Source organism: Acanthaster planci, linkage group LG08 (genome assembly GCF_054643075.1).
Source record: "Acanthaster planci isolate LZ-2023a linkage group LG08, COTS_SCS, whole genome shotgun sequence".
NCBI classification, from domain to species: Eukaryota; Metazoa; Echinodermata; class Asteroidea; order Valvatida; family Acanthasteridae; genus Acanthaster; species Acanthaster planci.
This window is the reverse complement of record NC_141784.1, coordinates 18,149,453-18,161,968: the sequence shown is the minus strand read 5'-3', so window position 1 is coordinate 18,161,968 and position 12,516 is coordinate 18,149,453. Positions and strand designations below refer to the sequence as shown.

The 12,516-nt window shown below is 40.8% G+C and overlaps 1 protein-coding gene and 1 pseudogene across 2 annotated transcripts in view; both read right to left on the bottom strand.

Moving 5' to 3' along the window:
* Positions 1–1,836: 1,836 nt before the first annotated feature.
* Positions 1,837–4,735, bottom strand: LOC147798450 (galanin receptor 2b-like). Its single transcript, XM_087140590.1, has one exon. It carries the CDS (start codon positions 3,485–3,487, stop codon positions 2,450–2,452), a length of 1,038 nt encoding a protein of 345 aa, XP_086996716.1. The 5' UTR covers positions 3,488–4,735; the 3' UTR covers positions 1,837–2,449.
* Positions 4,736–11,720: 6,985 nt separating this feature from the next.
* LOC110984519 (mitogen-activated protein kinase kinase kinase 20-like) overlaps positions 11,721–12,516 on the bottom strand; it is a 3,973-nt pseudogene continuing 3,177 nt past the window's right edge. The window contains exon 3 of the transcript XR_015426139.1: positions 11,721–11,734. The product of XR_015426139.1 is annotated as a mitogen-activated protein kinase kinase kinase 20-like (transcript). The remainder of the gene's footprint in view (positions 11,735–12,516) is intronic.

Sequence of the window (12,516 nt, the reverse complement as noted above, 5' to 3'; positions counted from 1 at the left end):
GATGTTTTATTCCACTGCACTTGCTACTCTAATTTTACAAATTATTTACACTCTTTGATTACTCCTAGGATATTTTGGTAAATTCTACTAATTGACAACTCAATTAACAAGCACACAAACAGTGGCTGTTTTTTTTTCAAGCATATCGTTGATACAGGGCGATGGTTGGTTTGCTGCACGGAGCCAAGCTTGTCCTGGTCTCATGAGGGTTTCTTGTGGCTCACTGCAGCGGACGTAAACCACGGGGTTACTATTTGGCCTACCAAGGCCTCTCCACAGCAACGCCATGCCCTTCCAACGGTATTCCATAGCTCACTAGCTAGGGAAGAGTCCCGCCATTATCTGGCATCACTCGGTTCCCAGAACCAGGTATAATGTAGAAAACCTGGTTCTTGAAATCGGCAGGCTCCGAAAAATGGTTTCTGACGTCGTTGTTTCTGGCAGTGGATGGGGCTTAACTTATCAGCAATTGCCTTTACCGATGTCGCTCATAAAATTTGTAACATTGACTTTAAACAACCTTTCAGATCTAAGTAGACGGCAAATCTCCAGATGTATCATCAAAAATCATCGAGGCCGGCAAAGCAGGAGAAACTCTGACACCAGTGTTTCGCAACGACGTGCTCTTCCTGTTTTCACCAACGAAACACCTTCCTGCGAAGTTATGTTATCTAATTTACATGAAATTACTGCATGGGTACCAGCAGGCGCAATGCCCACATTCTGCTGCTAATAGACGTACATACTTATTTTTCTTAGCAATGTGCTGCAAATCTACTTTTATCTCATTAATTTCACTCTGTAACAGATTGTATCTTTTGATGTTGGGGCAAATTCAAAAGTAAATGCACGTTTTGGCTCATTCAACATGATAATGGGGGAGAAAAATATATCCTATTTGATAAATATACCGATTACTTTATTTCCTACTTACATAATTATGAAGTATTCTCAGTTGAAAGAAATATATCGGGAGAAATCCCCCCCCCCCCGCTGGATACGCCACTAGGAGGGAAAGGTCCGGCCAGACCGCCATTTCTTTATATGGGGGACAGTTTACTGGGGAATCTTCATTAACAGCGGCAACGACCACGACTTTTGGACTTCATGTAAGCCACACCAGCATGAAAGCAACGCTGGTTTTGCGTGGTTTTCTATCAAGAGGATTATCTTTCACTTGCAACTGCAAATGTCAATAAAAAGTTGTCATAAACATATCACCTGCCAGATCAGTTTCGACTAATCGCTATAGATCTGGCGGTTCTGCAGTTTACATAGGATTATAATTGTGTTTGCTCTCCCTGTGTCTCTTATTTTTAACTCTTCCGGGGAGTAAACTGACAGATGCTTTGAAAAAGCGGATAATGTTTGTCATAAATAAATCAACTGTCAGATCATTTTGGGAAAATGACCAAAATCTGGCCAGATTAAAATTATTCATGGATGATCTCAGCTCATCGTATCTATTTCAATTTTTTCAAAGAAGAAAAATGGCAGATGCTTTGAAAAGCAGTTGATCTAAACCAGCATGGCTAAAAAATCTTTCAGACTACCAGCTCCCTTGTAAGAATTCCCAAACCTTTCATTACAATGCGCGGTAATGGAAAGAAAACGAGAGTCCGATATGCATAAAAACAAATCGCTAAATTGAACGGCCACTTAAAAAGGATATAACATCAAAGAAGAATGTGTAAGCCTTGGGATTCTAAAGAATCGTTAGTGAAACAAAATGTGGAGGGTTTTTCGGAATATGACATTCATTACGTGCGACATTATTAGTTGCAAATATTTAGGTATCTTTTTTACGAAATGACATTTTCATTGCAAAGGGCGCGTAAATGTCAAAGGGCTTCAAACCACATGTATGCCGAATGCTAGACAACAATACTGACGCACAAACAGCACTCTGAGAACAGCTTAGTGATTTGACGAGAATAGACAATCTGAAACAATCACATTTTGTGATAAGTTAAAGATAACTATAATGCACGCACACATCCCGTGGGTCTCAAAGAAAAGACACGTACCTTCCATAACAACACAGCCAGTTTAAGTGAACGGTCATCAAATATCATCAGGATTTACTACGGATTCGAGCCGCCTTTGTGCTAATCAGAATGTTATTAATTTTTCAGCAGAGGGATTAGAGTTGATTCCGCTACTGCGTCCTGCGGACTTCAGTAACAGGTCGTTGCCGCGACGTCCCGAGAAGTTACTCAACAGGTTCGTTGTCGTAGCGTCTGGCTCAGACTTTCAGGTACACATCCAGCAAGGATGAATGGGTGAGATCGTCGGATGGAACTGTGGTTTGCCTGGCTTTGGAAAGCAGGAGCCCTTCCAAGGGCAGGGGTGCATTGTTCGTAAATGGGGTAAAGATGGCGCAACGGTTGTTGAATGCTTATTCTTTGCAAGTCCCTCGTTTTTAAAGGTTGACTTGCTTGAATGCATCCTACTGTCGACCATTTTCTGCGTTAGCTGCTCTCAAAGCGACACGGGGAAGATGTTGCCCGACGTGTACTCGATTTTGTCGAAGTCCTTTCCAGAGAACCTCCTTCAACTGAGCTCGGAAATGTTCGTACATAAAGCAGTAAATGGTTGGGTTTATGAACATGTTGCAGGATACCAACGCAGCAAATACAGTGTACACCGATTCGCTTGAATAAATGCTGAACAGTGTGCGGATATAGTGGAATTCGGCAGGGAACCAGCAGATTATGAACGCGCTGCCAGCTACGAGGACAGTTTTCAGTATGTTCTCCTTAGCTTTGCGGAAAAAATTCTCGCGGTTGTTAGAAGGAACGAAGACCCTCCTGTGTAGTCTGATCAGTATTTTTGTGTACGTGTAGATTAGAATTGTGACGGGTACCAGATATTCCACTATGATCACTAATGCACCTTGGAAGAGTTCCAGTCCTTTTCCCTTCGGCACAGGTTGGCATTGCCCCTGAAACGGCTCGAAAAGACTCAAAAGATTTGAGCCATGGGCCAAGCCGACTCCCCAAGGAACCGCTGCGACGTATTTGATTTTCTCAGATGAGATTATTTGGCGATGTTTGAGTGGATAACAGGTCGCCATGAACCTGTCCAGCGAGATGATGACCAGGTTGTACGTGGACGTCACATACACACACCACATGAAGACGTCGGCGAACAAGAAACGGCAGACAAAGTCGGCATAGAGAGTGTTTTGGCTGGAAAACACAGGTTTGGAGCTCACAACAACCCTGTGAAGGAAGAAAACCACTGCGGCAACTGAATCGATGATGGACTGGTGAAGGATGAGACGATTCGTGAGGGAGCTGAACATGCGGCGTCTGGCCAGCATGACGGTTATCACAAGGCCGTTACCGAGCAAAGCCAGGCAGGCGATGCTGGTATTAACTGCGATCTGGAGCGGGCTGCGGGGCCCGAGTAGATCGTAAAAATTGGTCTTGTTAGGAAAGCCACCACTCAGCCATCCTTGCTCCTGATCACTCGTGTCGGACATCGTGAATTTCTTATAGGATTTGGATGACTGATTCTATCTACTCAGAAAGACTTCAGTTTGTAGATTTCAGAAATCTCATGGATCTCGCAAGATGTACCGTCCAACTGTGAAATTTGCGCATTTCTTCCAGTGTGGGCAAATACGTGCAATACATAGGGTTTTTGGTGAAGCACCGCCTTGTTTACGTCATGATGACGTGTTATTTTCACGTTGCCAAAATCTTGGGAGCAACGTGTCAGAACAGTAATGCAACTTTTCTCCGAGTACATGTAGTTCTAATCTCAGAGTATATCACTTTTAAAACAACCTAGTCAAATTTTTGACTAGTTTTCCTAGTTTTTGCAACTTGACTGGAAAATTAGCCACTGTGTTGGAACTTAACGCCAAACAAAAGTTGTTTTTACTAGGCTCTTTACTGAACAATGAGCCGTAACTAATATTCTATTCGCGCGCGATCTACGTCATACGTATGGGTTTCCCACACTGTTCAAAAGGACACTATTTTTCGAGCAGACGTTATTCCCGCGCACATGCATGCATGGCCTGTATGTATATGTACAGTGTATGCACTGTCCTGTACTGTACATACATGTAATACCTAATAGAGGTGTTTCAAGGTAATATTTCTAGAATACTTCTGCTTTTCAAAGAAGGGCTATATTGGACAAAAAGTATGTTTTACAAGAAATCTAGTAATAATGACTGGGATATGTAGTAGGACTTGACCCATATTGGAAAAAGTGTGGTTGACAAGAAATCTAGTCATGTTAACTGGGACACATGGTAGGGTATGACAAATATTTCAATTAATCCATGTGACTAGATTTGGTAGTCAATAATTCTGACTAGACATATCTGGTCACATTGACTAATTTCTAGTTGCACCCAGCTGACCCTAAATGGCTAGTCCAAGTTGACTATTTTCTAGTCAAATTTGACTATAGGTTTTAAGAGTATATGTAGCTGCCAATGGTCAGACTTTCATTATTCAATTTGTGACTTTCCAGTTATAGGTACATATACATGTAAATTAAAATGCGACTAATGGCGGAGTTGAAGCAAAGACTCCTCCCTTTGTGCTTACTACCCTTTAGGACATTTTAATTACTTGAACTCTTTTATATAAAATTTAATGTTGGTGTACTGTACATGTACTGATTAATTTCATTCTTTTAAGTTGTTGACTTGATACAATGCAGTCGGTACGATTACCACATCATGTCTCTAATGAAATAAATTATTTATCTATCTTTCTATCTATGTATAAATCGATGTGTATGATGTCCTTGGTGGTTTTATTTTCACATTTCTGTTTAATTATGAATTCGATAATGATTTTACTTGTTAATTATGAATTTGATATTCTAATGCCTGATACTCACAAAAGGGCTAATCCAAACTTGCTGGTGATTTCCAGTGTAAAAGAGACCGTTAAATTTTGGTGAGATTATGACATGTCAATGTCGAAATTCTTTTTTTTTAATTTTGTCTGCGGAGTGGCTTCAGCCTGATTTCGTAAACGCCACAATTACAAGTGAACGTTCATTCATAGTTGAAACAGGCTGACTTCTGAAGTCGGTGTATCATTCAGTTTTAAAAGGCAATCTCAGAATCGTTCGACCAGACGACTTAGAGTGTAGTCTGACTCCAGTGTCACTGCCACTGCTTAGGAGTTACCAAGTTCAGTCAGGCAGTGTCTGTGCTCCTGACTCGCGTACAGCCACTCTCCTCCTGGTTCGGCTTTCCATTGAGTGCATGCGCTTGTGTGTGAGAGTTACGGTTGTGAAACATACACGCTGCGACAGTTTGAAGTAGATGTATTACGACTTTGGACTTCAGCGTGGACTCCCTGCAGAAATAGCAGATGTAGTTTGTTGATGATATTTCATAGACATCTTTTAGATATATTGAAGGACAGGTAAACCCAAATCACACATGAGAAAAGCCAACGAAACAAAACCGAAACAAAGAAATCCCAATGTCTGACGATAAAAACACGTAATAAATTTCAAATCTGATCTGAAACGGATTAGTCGAAACGTTTGATGGAACCCTAAAGCGCTTGCTCCATAGATATGTCCAACGAACATCCTAAAGACTTGGGCATCTTTAGGAAATCAATCATTATTTGCCAGCACTTTTTTTTGCACATATTGAATCACGCAAGAGAGCTTAGGTTATTCACCAATCTAACTCATGTACGGTCGAACGGTCAGAGGTCCGCCAGCGATACTCAAAGAATTATGGACCGGCAACGCACCCAGAGAGTTGAAATTGATGAATATTTCACTGATCTGCAGCACAGACTCGGAAGTGCGTGCAAATAGCTCCACAGAAGCAGCGTACTTTCCATGCAAGCTTGCTGGAAAAGTACATAGCACTCGTAGAGTCCGCTGAGCAAGCAGCGTGTTGAGAGACTATTAGATGCACGCGCACATACAAGGAATGCGCGCAGGCCTGTTGGCACCCGCGTGATGGACGATGATGACGTAAGGGGAATTGTGAATTTCAATTTCCTACCAGTTAAAGAAGCAGAAACTTGCATCAACGTTCAAGTGTGTCCAGCGAAAACTGCATATCTTTAGGAATTCACAGATGTGCTCAAAGATATTCCTGGTCACAGTGACTTGATGAGGCACACAGTGTAACGCTCACTACGGATGATTCCATTCTTTTCGAAGCTTACCCATTTCCATTTGATACACGAAGGACTACCAAAACAAAGAAATCGAAACCATGCTCAAGCTAGGCGTAATTGAGATCAAATCCAAACTTCTGCTTAGTTACATAAAGAGACGCCTCGCACCAATACACTGTTTTCAATGGATAAGAAAGGCACAAAGGAACCAGTCCATTCCAGAGATAGTGGTCGCAATGCAATAGCTTGCCCCGAACCACGAGGTATAGCAACAGTGGTTTTAGTCTCGGAAATTCAAATTGTTATGTTTATGTGCAATCAGATAACTTACCGTACTATGTTTTATTCTAATCAACTGAACCTGGCGAACATGGCGTTGAGGAGGTAAACGCATTCCTGAACACATTTCACACGAAGAGAACACGACATGTTCTGAGTTTGCTTTTCTGTGCCGTGGTTTAAGTTCTTCATGTTATGCCTACTGACTGTGACACATCAACCCTTCAAACATGCTCAGTATGAAATATCTGCAGCTGAAAATCTGACAGCAAAATCATGACCAACGCTACACAAGATAACATACTATTACATGTTCGAGAAAGCCACACTGTTTGCTGGGTGATTTTGGTATTTAGAAATTTGTCTTTATTCAATTTCAACTCAACACCATTCATGTCCTTGTTATAAATTTGAAGACTAAGCAGCAGCACAAAGACATGAAAATTACTGTAGCAGAATTATTCCCGACGACTTTCTGGGTCGGTCTCGACCAGCATCGGTGAGCGGTCTAACCTCTGCGCCCTGAGACGCAGATCCGTTATGGAGGAAGTCTACTGCCGGACCAGCAGCACACTAACAGGAGAACACCCTCACACGCACCCACACTCCCCACAAACGGGAAAAGAATGAAGAATGCTGGGCACAGGTCTTCGTCTACCCTTCGTATTGGGTTATTCGCTTTTAGGTGTACATCAGTATCTCGCCTACGTGATCTTTTATAAAGTCACACAATTGTGACACAAATCAATGGGTAATTACAACTCCCACAAGCATGAGGCTCCCTTACTGCGATTGTTGGACTATATGTGTTTAATTAATCAGAATGAATGATGTTTTACAATAAACTTTACTGAGAAAGAGGGAGCACGTGGCCACTTACGTGTGCATGTACATGCCCTAGCGTTGTAGGCTGGCGCCCAAAAATAGCATGCTTCTAGCAATCACACGACGGCTAGGCACTAGCCTGGGACGCGTTACCCAGCAACCAATACTTTAACGTGCACTAATCGATTCTATTGGTTAATGCATTACATTACACTATTTAACTCTAATAGTGTTACAGATTTTTGCACTTCAAGGGTACCATTATAAAGTGTGCAACAGCAAACACATGTCTTTCATGTACTTTGTACAGGACTCAGGTTGGCACGGTAGTTCTTTCCTCGCCTTTCACCTCTGTGGTTCCGGGTTCGATTCCCAGCCCCGGTCCACATGGTTTTCAGTCCCTACCTGACTCCGTGGGTTTTACCCAGAGTATTCCTCTGGGGTTTTCCTCCCACCTCTAAAACTGTAACTCCTTCTTACTGTCTCCCCTTTACTGATGTTGGTGAGTGTGAGTCGTTTGTCGGCTGCTCAAGGCGCCTTGTATGCCATCGGCTCAACCATGATTAAATGTATTCATCGTTCCACAATTAATGTCTTCATTGTGCCGCGTATTTGAACACATCTATATGACATTTGCGCTTGAATAAATTATTATTATTTTTAGGACTCAAATTCCAATGTTTTGAAGGCTCAGCTTAAAAGAAATTTGAAATGAGATTTTTATTATCTTGTTTTACCGTCAAACAAAAAAATTCTGATCTAAAGAATGATATAAAGTGTCTTGATTATTTGTTTCCTAGGTGATTAGGAGAAAAAAACTTGACAGCCGTTCCCCGTGGAATTTTACCTTCATTAACAAAATTCTTTGCGAGGGGTATGACTTACACAAAGGCGACAGCTTGCCAGCTGCGAAGGGGGATGCGGTCCAGCTGGGCATGCTGTATTAGGTACGTTTACGTACGTATGCAATTGCAAAAGTCATGCGATATTGTCGCCAGAGCTCTGATAAAAACACGATTTTTCGGCCACGCCGATGAGATGGGTTGCTGTTGGGCGCAGCAAAACTACCAGTGATGGTGACAACTTGCACATGTTTGGCACTGACCGGAAAATTCCAGAGAATTTGGACTGCTATAAGGTCAAAACTACCAGAGCGAAGTGGTTTGGTCACTTTACAGCGACCACTCCCAGCCGCCGGGCTTCAGATCTAGATAATGCGGCGTCATTTGGCATGACAAGAAAAAAATTCCGCTGAAGATTGATGTCATTCCTATCTAATTCCCATCTGCAAGAAAAGGAAATTTAGGAGCTGGATAAGCTACCAAACGCCCACGCACAAGCGGAAAAAACGCAACAATCCTTGGAAATACATAGCAACAATCGCTAAACGATATAAATATACACTTTAAACAGTCGGTACTGATATATGGATTCTTAATAGACCGATTGCGACTACTAAGTCACGTGACTTTGCTATGGAAGGACGCCAAGTTTGTTGAGGTTTGATACCTACTTTAAGTCACGTGACGTAGCTGGCGCAATCGGTCTATTCGCCGGCATAGACGTGACGTCACTCCGAGGTCACCGGCTCGTTGCCCTAGCGACTGGCTCACGCCTTTTCACACAGAGCCATCATGGCTGTTTCAATGTACGGTATCATTATGCGATTTTTACATCTCAATGATTAAACGGCCGCTGTGATTCGTCAGTTATGCTCTGTTTACCTTGTGTTGACCAATCAAATTCACGCTAGCACATTCGTTCGGAAAGCTCTCACGGCGTTCATGCATGATCACGAATGCACGACTGGTAGAGCATGAGCATTGCCCATTTTCTGGGTCAAAATTACAAGTAAATAATCATATTCAATAACTAAAACCTCTCTAATTTCAAACAATAACATCTTATCTGCGAGAAATTTTCGCCTCAGGCATAAGAAATGTGTGAAACCTTACTTTCATGCCGTTAAGTTCGTATTTACGGATTTTACATACAAAGCAATGGTGATTCTCATACCTGCTCATCGAAACCCACGTTCGGAATTCTGTCAAATGTGAAGCCAGGAAGCAAAAGAACTTGCAATGATGGATCTCACTTGTGTGACTACATCCTGCTGCATAGCAGCTGCCGATGTTTCCTTTCAAAATGTGAGTTTGAATGGTTGAATTTGTACGTTAAATATTGAGTTATTCGTGCCATACGTTACGTACAGGAAGGATCATGTTGCTATGCATGAGGCGTGAGCCAGTGCTAAGGAAGTTGCTGTGACCTCGACAGGAAGTGACGTTGGTCTACGCTGGCACATTGATTGATTTGGCTCAATCTAGTCACCTATTTGATGTTGTACAACTCCATCTCTGTCCTCGTCTTCCTCTTCTTAATAACAATTTCCGGCTCTTTATTCAACACAGTACAACATAAATGTTTGATCCTCGGATTGTCTACAAAGGTGCCGTCATGATGACGACAGGTGTGAATTACAAACAAGCTAGAGATACTCCTTCTTTCTTTTTACGGCGATTTGTAAAGTAAATTAAGGTCTCCAATTATCGTCTTGTGTGCAAAACCACGTGACCCTTGATTCCGGTCAGAGCCGGAAGCGCCTTATTATTTCAACTTGGTTACATATATGTTTTCAATGGTGTTATTCTCCAATGAGAAAGCACTGTTCACAATCGGACTGGTGACGTCTTATAGTCAAGCATCATCTAAGAGTATGTTGAAAAGTGTAAGAAATGCATTTTCCGCAGATTTTTGCGAAATTTGCTATTGTCGCTTGTAAATAATTGGTATAATGACCTTTCCGCTGCTGACAACAAAAGGTCTGAAGATGTAATCTGATGACGCCATGAGATCGGCAGTTACAGGAATAATCTGTTATAAGAGATATACTCTTGACTTGCCAATCAAATTATAGAATAAACATAGGTTTCCAATTTTCTTCAAGTGACCCCTGTGATGACATCATTAGATATCAATAACAACTAATTAAACATTTATCCTGTTACTCTCGAAAATCTACAAAGAGATTTTTTCTTTTTTTCAGTATTATCTTAGAGTAAATCTACGTCTTCTTTTACACTGTGGTGACTTTGATTCGACCCTTTCTTCTAGTGGGAACTGGAAGTGCCTTAATGTTTGAAATTTATAGAAGATAGAACCTTCTTTCAACAATGTTAGTCTGCAGTAAGAAAATACTGCTCAAACTGGTGACGTCACGAAATAGTCAAGCACCCTCTAGGTGAAAATTTTAGAAATGCATATTCAGTGGCGCGCAGTCATACATGGTGACCTTCATGCAGACAACAATGCCTGAAGACTCAAGTTGATGACATCAACAGACCAAAAGGTAATTATTGGAACATCTTTAATTTTTAGATGTTTGAAAACTGGTACGAAGTCAACTGTAAGAGACATCAACCAACCAGTTAATCAGTCAGTCAGTCCGTCAGTTCGTCAATCATCAAACAATCAGTCAATCAATCAAAACTTCATTTTTACCAACACGTAGATGGGCAAATTATCTAGCATTTGAAATTTTTTATAAATTCAGTTTCGTCTCCACTCGACAAATAACACCTACAGTTGCAAGGACGACGATTGAAAGTAAATACCAACATAAAGGTTGGTACACAGCTGGTAACATACATCTTAAATATGACCGTTAGCGTTATAAAAGGGGCTTATTTTACCTGAGAACATCGTTAAAATAATTGGGTTTGAAATTTACATTTGAATAAATATATTTGCTTTATTTTTCAGAGGAGGATGAAAAGAGTTTCACAGTTTGGGCCTGCATGTTTGACAGTTTTTTAGTTAAAGTGGTACGAGTCCTAGTCAGTGAATGCCATGACAACGCCTAGTGAAATGATGGTGAACATCCTGACCTGTACACAACATTGAACAAATGGTTTTGGTAGGTTATTGTGCATGAAGTTCCCAAGCTTTGGCAGGTGTAAAGACAGTGACATTTTGTTCTGGGTTAATTAAAGGATTGCTTTGATCCCGAAAGTTACTATGGTCAATTGCTCTCAGAGCTCTGAAGCCGAAACATCATAGCTAATCTGCAACAAAGGTGAAATTGTGGCATTGTAGGAGGTAAATAATACTTCCAAGGGAGAAAGGCTTTAATTTTATTGTTAATACCAATATGTCTAGACTTAGGTAACGTATTGTCTTTTTTCAGGACAGAGATCGGTCGATTACAGTCCCAATTTTTTTTTAAATCTGTGCTATTATGGTTTTAGGCATATCTTGTAAATGGATGTTTTGCTAATTAATAAAACATCAAGCTTGTTGTCTTAATATTTGGGGACAATTGTTGGCTTCAGTGGCTTATCCAGTATTTGGTGGGGGGGGGGCAAATTCAAAAGCGAATGCGGCTACGGACTCATTCAACATGATGTTGAGGGAGCAGAATATCAAACGTCTCACTCACGGTCCCGACATTTTTGCCTTTATTTCAGGGTGTGATTTTCTGAGGGTTTAGTTCTACTTTGAGAGTGCTAAAGAACACAACGGGGATCGGGCTGTGTAAAATAGATCACTATCAACAGTCAAAAGGATAAATGAGAAAATCTCTAAGGATTTCTCAAACTCAATCATAAATGGAAAATAGGAGGGGCCAAAGTACAGTATTGACCCTTCATTAAATTCCCTTAAGAGAAGGCAAAATGGCATTAATAGTAACAAATTGATGCTTATTTGTAAGTACATGTACTTACTTGCTGAACCACTCCAAAGCCACTTCTCTAATACCTTAATGGTCAAGTTTAGATACAGAATATCGTGATTGATTGTGTCAAAACCTCGGAGAAGTCCAGGTTATGCCAACTGTATTCCAGTGTCCTTCCACACTGCTACTGGCTTTACCTTATAACTGTATAACGCTATGGATACAAAACTGTTTTCAAGAAATTCAAATAAATGAGATAATATATTTGTGCTTATCGAGGAAATGCGTCATTCTTGCATATTTAATATGTTGTAATATTCTAGTGAATGCATTACAAAGGGGCCTGTAATTGTTAATAACTTGTGAATCACCATTTTGAAATATTGGAGTAACCATGGAAATTTTCATGGTGATTGGTACATATCCACTGAAGACTGGTATGTTCATAATAAAAGCTCCAGGGTTGGAAATTGCCAGGATCACTTCCTCATTAATGGTACAACCAATGTAATCTCTTTCTTATCGGGAAAATTTATTACTGTATTTTGAATTTCACGTTCTGAAACTGGATTTAAAATATGGATTCAGACCTTTAACTCCATTTTTAATTTC

What these genes read in the sequence shown, in the direction of transcription:
- LOC147798450 (XM_087140590.1), bottom strand. Translation starts at nt 3,487, where the DNA reads ATGTCCGACACGAGTGATCAGGAGCAAGGATGGCTGAGTGGTGGCTTT.